The 13,770-nt window shown below is 50.3% G+C and overlaps 4 protein-coding genes across 4 annotated transcripts; 1 reads left to right on the forward strand and 3 right to left on the reverse strand.

Moving 5' to 3' along the window:
• Positions 1-1,196: 1,196 nt before the first annotated feature.
• On the reverse strand, positions 1,197-4,059 carry N7471_006302 (cullin family protein; the record flags this gene model as incomplete). Its single annotated transcript, XM_057279021.1, has 5 exons — positions 1,197-1,260; positions 1,330-1,690; positions 1,755-2,174; positions 2,225-3,305; positions 3,364-4,059. The coding sequence occupies 5 exons, from the start codon at positions 4,057-4,059 to the stop codon at positions 1,197-1,199; spliced, it is 2,622 nt and encodes an 873-aa protein (XP_057138631.1).
• A 1,097-nt stretch (positions 4,060-5,156) lies between these two features.
• N7471_006303 (Ulp1 protease family protein) lies at positions 5,157-6,298 on the reverse strand (the record flags this gene model as incomplete). Its single annotated transcript, XM_057279022.1, has 7 exons — positions 5,157-5,211; positions 5,290-5,841; positions 5,908-5,927; positions 5,987-6,036; positions 6,093-6,107; positions 6,185-6,212; positions 6,263-6,298. The coding sequence occupies 7 exons, from the start codon at positions 6,296-6,298 to the stop codon at positions 5,157-5,159; spliced, it is 756 nt and encodes a 251-aa protein (XP_057138632.1).
• Positions 6,299-6,523: 225 nt separating this feature from the next.
• Positions 6,524-6,830, forward strand: N7471_006304 (uncharacterized protein; the record flags this gene model as incomplete). Its single annotated transcript, XM_057279023.1, has 2 exons — positions 6,524-6,747; positions 6,797-6,830. The coding sequence occupies 2 exons, from the start codon at positions 6,524-6,526 to the stop codon at positions 6,828-6,830; spliced, it is 258 nt and encodes an 85-aa protein (XP_057138633.1).
• A 321-nt stretch (positions 6,831-7,151) lies between these two features.
• N7471_006305 (putative Rho guanyl nucleotide exchange factor) lies at positions 7,152-13,514 on the reverse strand (the record flags this gene model as incomplete). Its single annotated transcript, XM_057279024.1, has 4 exons — positions 7,152-8,784; positions 8,835-10,083; positions 10,221-13,439; positions 13,498-13,514. The coding sequence occupies 4 exons, from the start codon at positions 13,512-13,514 to the stop codon at positions 7,630-7,632; spliced, it is 5,640 nt and encodes a 1,879-aa protein (XP_057138634.1). The 3' UTR covers positions 7,152-7,629.
• Positions 13,515-13,770: the final 256 nt, after the last annotated feature.

The following is a 13,770-nucleotide window of genomic DNA, read 5'->3' on the forward strand; positions in this document are numbered from 1 at the left end:
GGATCATGTCAGGATACTTGTATATAGCCAAGTGTACAAATTGTTGGGACTCACGTTGTACGGGATAGTCGGGGACAAGTGTGAGAGTACAATGTACGTGTTCAACTGTAGAGGGCACCCTCTCTTTAAGGAAGCTGAGTACGTACATCGTGTACATCGTGTACATCGTACAATGGAGTACGTATTTCTTTTTCCCTTTTTTTTCCACCTCACATGAACATCGGTCTGGATCTGCGGTTCGGCTTACCCTCTAGGGATATCCCGCCAGGCACGCATTCCAGAAAAGGCGTCTTCTATCGTCCGAATGGGCGTTTTCACCGCCAGAGAACATTCTTGGAATGTATAATTCGATGCATCCAGAGCTGTACAATGTACTTTGGTCCACTCTCGCCCGAGTGGACTTTGGTTCGACCTCAACTTGGTAGGTATGCCGGCATTCCTGGTGCACCTACCACCTCTTACTTGCTGAGCTTGTATATGAGTTATAGACATTGATGTATTTCTGGCTAGCACATCTTCATGCTGGTCTCGGCTTTCATTGGGATGTCCTTCATAATACATACCTACAACATAGTATCTCAATGCCAGTGCGAATGCCAATTGCCACTAGGGCAAATACTAGGATACCGCAATTCCTAAGTGGAGACATCATGAGACTCGAAAAAAAAAAGGGATCTACAGCATACGAAAGGGGCATCCGGACTCGGATCTGCTGTCAGATCCAGGGGTATGTATAGCTCGAGGTCATGAGGTGTTCCTTTGAATATCGTTGATCTCATGGGGTTCTAATTGTGGGTATCAAATGCATTCGGTTGTTAATTCGTACTTTGGTATGATATTGATGATTCATATTGATGATTCACGATATTATCCCAACGTATTCCATTATATCTACAGGGTAATATCTTCAGTATTCTAATGACCACGGTATTTACAATGGTGGCGCGGAATTCCTCTTTGGTCTACCCCTCTACACGAGCATTTCCCGGAATTTAGTGTCCTTAGTGACTTTAGCTTTATTTAACCATCGGCAGTCGCCGAGGTCAAGTACTTTCAGTGGCTTGGGACCGGAGCTACTCCGTTGTTTCTCCAAAGATACAATCAATTGCCCGCTAAATAGTCCAACTCGAACATAAACCAAATAATGCATTCAGTGAAGTACCTACTCTCAACTCTCAACATGTAAAAATTATGCCTCATGACACGTAACTGTATTGATTAGTGCCTTCCTTGCGCTCGATGTATTCCTTCTCAATCAACCTAGAGCGAAAAACAATGTTAGAGACCATAACCGGGGACGACGGGGTAGTCACTAATGAGGATACGTACTTCTCAATCTCCCCTTTAATCTCAGCAGGCTGAAGAACACCCCGGCTCTTAGTAGCATTGATAACCTCCGCAATCAGCTCGGCATGGCTGAGGGATTTGCGGCTCTTCATAATGCGCACGATGGCAGCTTGCGTCTCGAAATGGCGGTCGGCCGCAACCCGCTCGTGTGTCGTTTTCGTCTCCTCTTTGGTCTCCTTCAACTGGATCTGGTTGATCTTGATGCGCATTTGCTTGTCGCTGAAACTCGTGTTGTATGAGAATTGGTCGCTGGAGTTCACATCCTTGCCCTTGGGGTTCTTGGATAAGACTCGGTACTTGGCGCATGCGAGAGACTGGAGCGTTCGCTTCAATTCCGGGTCCGCTGTGTGTCATATGTCATATTAGGGATTGTTCGACTTTGGGGGTGCTGTAGATGCTCCACTTACACAATCCGGTCGCTTCTTGGATCTGGGGGTACTGCATGCTCTCGCCATCGGGGATATCGTTAAATAGCAACAATACAATCGCCTGGAACGAACTGACTACCAGATTCTTCTTGCCAAGGGGGAAGTTGGCAGTCAGCTGACAATGCGCCAGTTGATGTTTCCAGGTGAGCTTGCGTCCTGTATGTTTGTTGTGGTAGAACGTCTCGAATTTGTTGATCGAGCGTGCGATCTTCGGTGGAATCCGTACGGGGACATCGGGGTATGTCGGCCAGGAGGCGGCAGAGAGCACGTTGACTTCGAATTCAAATCGGCCCTTCCGCTCCTCCTGCTGCGACCGTCTGAAGGCCGTCATTTCATCGTTAGCAGTGTCCATGTCGTTGAACATGGACTCGAGGTTATGAGTGAAATTTGACCCGCATTCTAACCAAACATTAGTCAAAGCGCAAAAAAGTAGGATCGATGCGACAAACCGTTCTTCAAACGAGTCAACATGCTCTTTTCCGCATCGTTGCTCGCGCTTCGCTTCATCAAGAGACGCCGGGCAAGGTCGTTCTTATAGAAGGCTTCAAAGACGGCCTTTCCATGTACGAAACGGAAAAGATCGAGAACTTGATCAAGCTGGCGGTCAAGCTCTGCATCGTCGGACATCAGGCTGATTTCCTCAGGATTACGGCCGGCGGGCAACTTGTAACCGCCCTTAAGCAGCCTATCCACATATTTGGCGATCATTTCACCTGACTTTGGGTTGTCAGTACCACCTGTAGAGTCCATCTTCTTGCCATGGTTCATGAAGGCGCCAAAGGCTTCGCGAATCGTGTGGCCCAATTCCTCGTTGGACTCGAAAGCACTGGTCAAAATGCCATCAACCTTTTGCTTGAATTGCAGCAGGTAAATTACCATGTCGGCCTGGCTTTCTTGATCAAACACGATACCCTCACCCTCCTCGATGATGTACTTCCTAAATACAGGCTTCAAATCGAGACTAAGATCTCGCCGGTCAAGCAGACCGTATAGTTGTTTCAAGGCGGTCTTATTGCCGGCTCGCATCAAACCAAGCACTTCGTTTTCGCTGGTCAACATGTCCGTTCGCTGTGTAACTAGACTCTCATCCAGGAGCTCGGACAGTTTGAGCTTCGTGCTTCGATTGAAAGAGAACAGCCCGCACCGTTCTACTTCACGTTCGATCAACTGGTGAGAATTCTCAACGTATGCAGCCAGGGATCCTGCTGCTTGTTGTTGAGCCCACTCCTTCACAAACTCCTCAGACTTGGCCATGAATAAAGGCTCAAAGTCACTCCCATAAACATCGAGGCTGTGGAAAAGCTCTGTGGCCTCTCTTAACAGACTTGAATCTGCCAACGCCTTTGTAAATCCGCCTCGATCCGCCTCGATCAAATCATATGCTCCTTTCAAAATCTTTGGCTTCAGACTAGCGTCGGAGAAGATGTATGACCGGAATTGAATCAATCCCATTTCACGGATCACCGGTTGTTCTTTGGAATGCAAGAGGAATGACTGGTCGAGATAATAGAAGATCCAGCGAATAGTAACCTGGGGGAGAGGAAAAGTTAGCGGTGAACTCCATCCGAGGTATTTCATTGCCACATACTAGCTTCGAGTGCCAGGCTGACCATGCCTCAATCACTGCCCGCAATGTATCGACGTCAGTGCTACCTCCAGCTCTGGTAGCAAGATTCGTGCGCATTTTCCCGCTGACAAACTCTCTGCACCGATCCTGAAGCTTCTTAGCCAACAAAGCTGCTCGCTCCTGGCGGCACACGTTCTCTCCGCCTTTGTATAACTCTTCCAGTGAGCTCTCTGGTTTCCTGCCATCAAAAATAGCCGTTAAAGCCGCATCCAACTGCGACCACACCTTATCGAAATATGATTCCTGGTTAAGCCGAGGTCCGGTCCGAAGGTTCTTGACGACGAGCTTTTTCGCGCCGGTATGAGGAGAGAAGTTGTTTTGGCGGGCATGAGCGTTCAAGCCTTGAGGCCTGGTGGGGCCATTTGGCCCAGATAGTCCCCGACCAGGCGCGCCATTCTTGGGCGGGGAACCGGAAATCGGATGCATCTTATGCGGGATGGTTTGGGTTGAGGAGAAGCGGGAGGGAGACGGCGACAGACGAGAACGCTTATGGGTTTGCGGATCAAGGCTGTCGGGTGAATAGCTCTGGGAGAGGAGCTCGGAGATGGTTTGTTGCGATCGCGGCTGCGACAGCTCTCCTTGATCAGAAAGCTTCCTCTTGCCGATCGATTGGCGCTTACCGCTCTGCTCGGTGTCGCCTCTCGAGTTCTGCGGCATCTACCCGGTTCAGCCCGACTGGGATTTTGAGTCACTCTCAATAGGTTGGAGATGATGAACAAGAAGGAAAGTGGATTCGGGAGACGTTGAGGGGAATTGACGTTGCGCTTGGGCTTCGGCTCCGCACGGCGATAAGATACGGAGCTACCAGTCTAGATAGATGATGAACGAACTGGAGATGGACTTGACTTTTATAAGGACTTTTATAAGATGATCGAACTTCTAGCTGTTTTTGTTCACAGGTCTTGACTCCCTAATTCTAATTAGGTATTGTACAACATGTATCAACTTTCACATCTGCCTCACAACTACACCCATAACCTTGCAAACAGTACATTGTAGTCGATATATACCGGCTTAGACGCCCTACCTGATATATATGTCATGAGAGAAACTCGGCTTCTTATGATAAATCATTGGTTCCGGGTATTCGCAGCATGTATGTATAATATACTCCGTTCCCCATATAGCTTTCTATGTACCCCTGCCACATCTCACCCTCACACCGACTTTCGAGCATCAAGACCCCATAGTCACATTGTACTAAACAGGCTTATCGAAGCTCTAAACAATGACCGAAGTCGAAAATTTAATCAAGCTTCGAACAGTGAATCCCGTCTGGGAGTCCATCTGTCCATCAAGCAGGTTGATAAAAAATACATGGCTTATCGGCCCCTTCTCCGTCGTGGGTGGAAAGTGCTCTAGAAACTGGAGCTATCGGCGTCATGGATTGGGAGAATGCTGGATACTTTCCTAAAGGATGGATTCGAACAAACTTTGTTATCAGCGTGGGATTTGATACTTCCGGACTCGACGACAGAAGATCCATCCCACTGGTGGCGATATGTCAAGGTATGTAAATTCCTTCGAGAAACCCATAAAAAGAACCGTATGAGAAGTAGATAGCACAATACAACGTACATTGAAGAATATTATGTAGTTCATGATACGCATTCAAGTAATGCAACGCTGGTAAGTACACGATCGTCAATGTAATGTCCACATGTGTTTGACGAAGCTTTGTCTTTGAAAGAGTCTGAGAGTGTGCAAGGGAACCATAAAGAAGACGTAAACTCATAAGCATAAGGAAAGACCAATCAATCAACACGTGGCGGACTCCTCGATTTCTTCCCCATAGGACTGGCGCTTGTTCTAAAAGTTCCAATATTAGCCTCTTACTTCTGTTTCCCCTACTGCACTGTACAGCTCGGTGAATCAAGGGTGACATACGATCGTCGGCGCTCGCCTTCTTTCCGGAACCCTTCGATGATCTTAGCCATCTCTTTGCGAGAGGCATTGGCATCGACCTTCCGCCCTCCGAGACTCATACTCACCTTCTCATGTGAGCTCGCCATCAGCAACCGCTTCATGAGAAGATGGCGCATGTTCATACACACGTATACGCCACAGTCGCTGTCGCCGGCTTGCTGGGGTGAGTCGTTTAGATGCAGGAACCTAATGGGCATGTTTAGGAGGTGTCCGAATTTGCGAGTCACCGTGTCTGCCTCCCAGACGTTTCCTTGGTATAGAGAGTCGTAGTGGAATGCGATGCGGTCAACGACTGAGATCAACAGGAGGGACCAGTGTGTGCCTCCTTCTGCTTGAGAGACGTTGCGGCAGTCGTTGATGGGGAGGAAGACATGGGTGGCTCGAGTGAAGTCCGGGAGTGCTTCGCGGAGGGTGCGTGGATCGGGGGTTTGGAAGATCATGAATGACATGCTGGGACGGAGAAGGATGATATTGGAGGATTTGTATCGTGAAAGAAATTCATGTTCGAGATATCTAGAGCAAGAAAGTCGGGGATCAGTGCCAGGTTCGGTAACTGTGAAGTATGTCGGACCGACTCACTCCTCCCAAAATGAGATGATCTATGACAAATTAGCCCACATGCCCCAAGCTAGAAGGATTGTCTCGCCATTCAACCCACATTGTCTGTGAGCCAGTCGTTCTTAAGAGTTTGCATGTCCTCTCTTGTCACTGCATGTTCATTAGCCACCTAGAACCTTTCCTGGGTTCGGGGGTCGATTCCATACATCGCACGTCGTAATCTATGAGCACCCAAGGACGACTTGTAAGTATACCGTCTTCAAATCACCAAGGCGCAGGTTCTGTTCTAGACACTTACAACTCAAAAAGGCATCATCTGGGTTCAGCTGTGCCAGTCAGTACATGCGTCGCTAATGCCGAATGTCGCCAAACTCACCTTATCGCCAAACCGCCCGCGCACCTTGCGCAACATGATGGCAATATGATGTGTTGAAGTTGATCACAAAACCGAAGTCAAACCGCTAGAATATGAATGCCGTGGCAAGAAAAGCTATACACTGCGCCACAGTGAAGAACGCGCAATACGTGCCAGGCTCCTCAGATAGCCAGGCCAGACCCCACAAATCGCGGTTATGATAAACGGGGCAGATCTTTGTGCAGGATTCGAGTTGTTGGAGATGACCCGCGCACAATAGATATGGGACGCAATCTGCAAGCTCGTTTATGTAGTGGCGAGCAAAGTCGGAGGCGAGAGACTGGCAATGTCCCGAGTAACAGGCGCGAATGTTTCCCCCGTTTCTGCACTGGCGGAGTGGAAGTGGGACCGGTCGGGACCTCGGGATTGGGCGGCGCTTCGGAGGGGGAGGCCGTCAGCCTTATGCTTATGGGCGGCGGAGAAGGGGGAGAGGCGGAGGATGGATTGTATGCTTGAATGCTAATGCTAGTTTCAATTACGCTTTATGGACAATAGCTGGTCGAGGAGTATCAAGGTTGAGAGTAAGTAGATCAGGTAGTGGCCGTGCAGAGCTGGGAGGGTTAAACCGACGCCGTGATTTTCCCTTGGAATGAGGCGATCTCGGACACAGGAACAGGGGGAAGTTATGAAAACACAAGATGACGGACAAATCCTCAAAGGAACTGGACTCTGGCACTCAAAACGGGGTTGATCGGGCTGCGTCACATGTGGGGTCACATGATGCTATACCACAACATTGGACTATCATTATGGGAAGCGTTGCTGATAGGAAGTATTGTGAGGTACTGTTGATATAGATACACGATACTCATTATTTGGATAAGTCTGCAGCAGGATTTATTAAAGAATTTAATTCATAAGAAAGAGGGGTATCTAAACGTGTATCCCAGAGCTCCAGTAGAAGAAGAGGGTCAGACCATGCGCTGAGATGGGAGGAAAGGAACGAAGATCGGACGAAATGGACAGAGATCAGATAGAAACAACAGGAATGAGAGCAAAGCAACTGAGATGAATAGAAAAGAAAACCATAAATCATCAGATGAGATGACGCCGAATGAAGCCAAAGCAGATCAAAGAAACAAAGCAGCAACATTGCAACTGGTGTAGTTGCGTTTGTTTTGCCCTGGTATTTAGGGGGTATTATTTTGAAGAAATATGAAGACAGATCAGAAAAAAATCAGGCAAAAGAAACATGGAATATGATCCTGTAATATCCTGTAGTTAGTATGGAACCTTTGTGTGTTTTGGGCTTTGTGTTCGTTTGTTTCTTGCAGGTTTTTGAAAAGCAATTGACGAATACATCGAGAACATGGCATGAGGTCGTTGATTCAGCTGCTGAGTCGGGCAAAATGCTTGTTCCAAATCCACCCAACTGTCCTAGTGGCATCGTCCTGATTGCGGGCAAGCCAGAGCTCGCCCTTCTCGCCTATGACGTCGAAGATATCCCCGGAGGCGTAGGTCAGATAGGGATATCCGCCCTCAGTGCGAGCGTCAATGTCAAAGTCATACACACTCGCTGCGCAGAACAACACCGCAGGGCCGATGGGAGGGGGGCTGCGTTCAAAGTGACCATCCACGACAGTATCACTTGGCACATCCGACATGGGCATGGCGGACGAGAAGAATCCGGAGTATCGATCAGTCGGGGAGGTTGGCGCATTGCTCGAGTGCGAGGAGCTGTTAATCACATCCTCGAGGAAAGGTGTGTCTAGGCTGAGTCTTGGCAGGCTTGGGAAAGGCTCGACATCGCTCGTTCTCACAGGGGCCGGAGAGCTGGTGACTTGTTGCAGCAGTTGACTGGGGGTGTCTGGGATGACTCGGCCAGATAGAATGGAATCAGCCCGGTAACGGCTACTGCGGCTGGAGTGGCTTTCCATATGGGGAGACTGGAATGATTGGCTGCCGACGCTGAAATCCCGGGAAACGTTTGGTGAATCATCGTTCATAGACCCAGGTCGGGCATTTGAGCTATTCACCGTAGAAGGACGGCGAGGCGACATGGGGTTTTGCTGCTCACTGGGTGAAAGGGGGACCAAATTGAGGGAATGAGCCATCATCGCCCCATTGCAAGAGCTTAGCTCCCCCATTCGTGCCTCCATCAAAGTGTGGTCACTATTGAAGTCGCTGATGAGCCTGTCCAGGTCATTGGGGAATAATTCCACATGAGCACCAATCTTTTTCTGTAGAACACTGTACCACACAGTTTGAATTTCGATGAAATTCTTCAGACACGCTGCCATCAATTTGGAAGTCAACGCATAAAGTTTAGGCAATTCATCCTTCAAAGTATCGTTCAAAGCCAGGAACTGCTCGCCCTGCTCGACAGTCTTTTTGTCAGGTTTGTCGCCACGGTCTTTGATGGCTTTGTAGCGTGCATATTCCGGGAGTCGCTTGTCACGCTTCCGCATGACTCGCTGGGGTGCATTGTAAAGTCCTAGTAGTTCAACCATCGGATCGATGACCGTTTTACGAACGACAGCAAGCTGCAATGAACGTTAGTATTTTGTTCAAATATGAACAGGACTCAACATACATGTTCTGGGAGAGCAGTCGACACAAGTTCCTGAACTGTCATCTTGAACTGATGCCACTTGCTCTCCAACTGTGGATACGGAGAAGGCGACATGCCAATAATCTCTTCGATCGAATCAGCATACTCGTTGAACTGGTTCACATAGAGTTGCACATCCCTGGAGTAACTCTCAGCGTCACGCATGACAACCTGCAACTGGAAATAGCCGTCGCTAAGTTTTTGCGCTAGCGAATCATAGGTTTTGTCTTCAAACAAGTCGGAGAGGCCAACTTGCTGTCTGAACTTCTCCGTGCGGCGACCAAAGGCCTTAGACAGACCGGTACGCACATCGGACTGGTTGCGCTTTCGACCGACAGCTTGACCAACAAGGTCTACTCGTTTCTTCATTTCGTTGATGCGATGAGAAACATTTGTAACTTCTTCCAGGGCACTGGCAATTGCCGCTCGGTCCGGGTGGTCGTTTGGTGTGGACTCCAATAGGTCGCGGAGAATAAGGGGATACTTCAAGATTCTTTGCACTGGTTTAACGAGCAAAGAGTCCAAATCCCAGGCGGTCGTGAGATCCATAGCACCCTTCTGACATTCGCTCAGCCAAAAGCCCACTTTTGCGTTACGCTGCACGACCTGAAGTTTCTTGTTTGCGGCATCATGGTTCTTCAGGTATTCGGTGTACACCTTTTCCATCTTCCCCATGTGGGCGACAAAAATCTGACCGACAGAGGTCGCGCGATCTTTTTCGAGCTCCGACATTCCTGCAAGCTCGGCTACTTCATCGCCTTCTGGGGTAGCGGACTCGGTAGGCTGATTATTGCGCTTTCGCTTGCTGGTCCATCGCAGAGCCTTTGGAATGACGTAGATGCTTTGAGCTGCTTGCTTGAGATCATACAAGAACTTGTCGGAGAAGGCTGCGACTTGATCGGAATTGCCGAAGAGAACCTTGACATCTTCGGGATCCAATACCGTGAGGGAGGTACTCTTGTAGATGTCCTCAATGATTATCATATCATGACCAAAGGTGTGTTCCGTATCAACAAGTTCTTTGATTATGTGACGCCGCTTCTTAAGACGTCGTTGTTCCGGGGAAGGCGAATCCTTCGGCTCAACCCGAATAGTTTGCTCAGTGGACGGAACAAGTGAAGTAGCGGAGGAGTCAGCGGCCACGGGAGATTGAATAGACTCCAAATTTCGGAAAGAAGAGTCCTGACTGCTGCCCGGGCTGTGTCCCACAGCTCTAGGCGCAACCTGGGTACTGCGATTGAGTCCAATGTGGCCTGATGGCATAAGGGGATTTTGACCTCCAAGGGGTTCATTATCGGTTGGGTATTCTGATGAAGAAAAATCTTGCGGCTGAGTCTGCTCGTTCGAAGCTTGGATATCAACGGAGACTCCGAGGCCATTGTTCGTGTTCGATGCGCCAGCGTCGTGGGTTGCCGAAGGCGCCAGGCGGGGGTGAGCACTCCTTCAGTACGCATGCCATCGGTTTCGGTGTCGGGGGTCATAGCATCATCTTCGGCAGCAATCTGCATCCAGTCCATGATGGAGGGAGATGCATGTTCCCAATCATCACGTCCAACCAAACTAGCCGTGTGTGAAAGTCTCTCTGAGGCATGGAAATCCTTGAATCCTGGCACGACGACTGGATCGTCAGTCAGACTATCGGGTCTCCCATCTGTACGTGTATTTGTGGGATGAGATCGAGGCTCGGACGAGGTGTAAATTGCTGAGTCAAGGTGGTGGCTCCTGCCTCGCGTCAACTCCTCCAGATAGAGCTGAGTGACACGCTTCGAATCCCATCTGCCTAATCTAGCCAAGGTTGGTGGAGTAGAGAAGGCATTGGGCCGAAACTGTTCAGACGCTTGAAGTGTGTTCGGCCCCATCACGCCGTGATCCTGAACTGGGGATGGTGATTCATCGTCCGCTATTGAAGCTGGCCTTGTTGAGACAGCTGAACAAGTTTCAGTTGGTGGTTCCGTCTCACGGCCTCGTAGCAGAGAATCATCTCCACTCTCATCGCAATGCTCGTCACAGGTGGAATGTTGGTTTTGTCCAGAAGACCATGAACCCATGCTCCATCGGTTGTGAGCATGAGTCTCATTTTGAGCCTGGTGCATTGACGCACGCTCGGGCTCTTGAGTATTCGTGCTACTAGACGAATTGTAGTAGGTCGTACCTCCAAGCATAATCCGGATGGACTCTCTATCGTCGTTCTCTGAAAGACTGCAATCAGGTTCGTCGCATGAGTCGTCGCTCGGGCTGCACTCGCGGATTTGCATTATTTGATCCAGAATAGTCCGATGAGAAACGCTGGGATTGCGCTGCAACAGCCCGGACTGCGGCTCCGGATCAAAAGTAGTGACATGGGTATCGTCGGAGTCTGATGTGGCACCCGAGTGGGTCGGGTCATCATTGACAGGCCGTCCTTCACCTGAAGTCGTTGAATTCACACCCTGTGGGAGGCCAAGAGTGGGAGAGTCCATTGTTGTGTGGGGCGTTGCCATATCCGATGCCGGCAGGGCAGTGTTGAGGTGCAGCCTAGGAACAGCCTGAACCCTACTTTCCTTATACTCGACCGAGCCGGTCGAGTCTTTGACCATCGTAGCCATCTCATCGGATGACGGGGCGTTGGTCACAGGCAGGCTAGGTGTAATTGTAGGTCCATCCATCGATTGCTTGAAATCTTCATGCGTCTCCTGCTCTCGCACCAAAGCGTGACGTCGAAGCTTTGCAGCAGTTGACTTGTCCGGTCCTCTGTCATTCTGATTCTCTTGAACACCCGGGTTGCTTGAGTGTCGGTTGATTGCCTGTTGAATGTGCCGGCGACGAGCATCAAAATCAACCTTGCCCAATTCAGGTAATTTGCGTTCTGGACGAGACCGCGAGTTGTTGTGGGTGGCGCGTTTTTGTAAATTCAAAACTCTATCTCCAATTTTGGAGCGTGGGGAGACCGCGGCACCATGTGAGACGGGTTGTCGGGGTCGTGAACTGCGCAACGGAGGCGACTTTTTAGGCGGCGGCTCAGCGATGTAGGCTTGAAGTCGGCGACTGGATTCAGATAATTGATTGCGGGTTCGGCCGATTGCTAGATCCCGTCTACCACGCGAGGTTGTCGCGAACGAAGCGGGATCATCTGCTGGCATGCGGGGAGGACTTTGTTTAGGTGACAGAATAGGAAGGCGGCTACTGCCCCTGGGCGGCGAGGTAATGGCGGCGGATCGGCTGCTGAAGGTTGGATTGGAGGATGCGGATAAGCTTTCGGGACCGGGAGCAGTGACGAGACGGTGCGAGGAGACAGGAATGCGAGACTTGGAATTTGGACTGCCCGGGGGCGATCCATGACCGGGCTTGGTCTGCCGCAAGGGCGCAGGTACCGCCATTTCAGGATTCCACGGTTCTGCAAGGGGCTCTCTTATTTTATCCAAGTCACTTTGAGCTCGGCGATGTTTGCCGGTGCTGTTTATCCCGGTGTGGACTGCCTCCAAGGAAGTTGTGTGTCCAAGATACCATGCAGTAGGTGTGAGTGGTGTTTTTGAGGGATATTGATCGCGATGCTCGAAGAAGGCTGGATTTGGGCTTGGAATACTTCCATCCGACCCGCGGCGTTGTTGTATACGCAATAGGGCTCCGTTGTTAACCTGTGTGTTGATTGGCGACAGTTCACCAAACAATGGCCGACGGGGATGCGAATCCGTGATCCTTTGGAACAGAGGCGGCGGAATAGCGCTCTTTGTATCTAGAGGCGGACCGAATCTATCTCTCTCTGGCGACGATGGGGTCGAATCAACAAGCGCTCGGGGATTGCTGGTGATCGACTCTGGTAGAGAATCACGATACTGACGACGCCGTGGCAGCACCCGATTTCGCTCCCCGTCAATACTTCCGGAAGGGCTCGGTGCCCTTGAGGTTGAACGAGAAACAGAGGGCAAAGGGAGTATCTGATCGGAGGTTTTGTTGAACTTGTTGACAAGATCTTTGAACGACGGCTGTCGTGACCTTGCATTCGCGTGCAACGGGGGTATGTTGGCCGAGGAAGCTCCTAATGTTGGAGAATCGGAGGTTGAACGATATGGTTGACGTCTAGTGCGCGATGACTCCAACATGTTTGTTGGCAGGGGGGACACTTTGTCACCGACTGCAGGATATTCGGCCGCAGCCATGCCCGTTCTTACATCGCCGAACTCCTCTCTTACATTGGATGAAGTCCCTGGCAGGGATCCACGCTGGCGATAATAGTCAGCAGGGTCTGGAGACTCCCCTCTACGATCTTCCAATTGATCGCCCGACGACCGGTGATTCGTGGAAGTGGGAGGATTATGGGGTCGAATGAAGCCCGACGGTGGAGAATACGGCGATGATTGTGCCTGGGAGAAAGAGACGGTCGGCGAGTCATCTAAAGAAGTGGTAGTGTGACCATTGACAGACTGGCCAAATGCCGGAGCCGACGATTGTCGCCCAAACGGAGGCGGGTCGCGATACCGGACATCAAAACCCTGCTCGTCACCGCCAGACATCTTGCATGCTTCAGGCCGACAGGTCGACGTGGACTGGTCGCGGCCTTTCGGTTCTGGGCGGGTTGAGCTGGTGCGTTGTTCCGGGATGGTCGCCCAACTGGAATGTCGCAGGTGAGTCGATTCAGGCTACAAAGCAATCCTCTCGGGTGGCGCACACCCATTCAGCATTCATATTTGAGACACTTGCAAAACAAAAAAAAACCCCCCCGAATATTGGAGGGATATGTACCCCGTCGAACCTAAATCGAGAGGTTGGATGGAGTGCGGATCGGGGGGATCGGAGAAGGGTAGAGTGGTAAGATCGAAGATCGGCCAGTTGCCGAAATTACACTTGTAGCGAGGGGAAAAACGAATAAGAGGGTCGAGCTCAAGACTGACGTTTTGTCGAGCAGCAGTGGACGCTGATAGGTGATGGGGACCTGGTAGTT

The sequence above is a fragment of the Penicillium samsonianum genome (assembly GCF_028829775.1).
Source record: "Penicillium samsonianum strain IBT 33392 chromosome Unknown utg000003l_segment0_segment0, whole genome shotgun sequence".
NCBI lineage: Eukaryota > Fungi > Ascomycota > Eurotiomycetes > Eurotiales > Aspergillaceae > Penicillium > Penicillium samsonianum.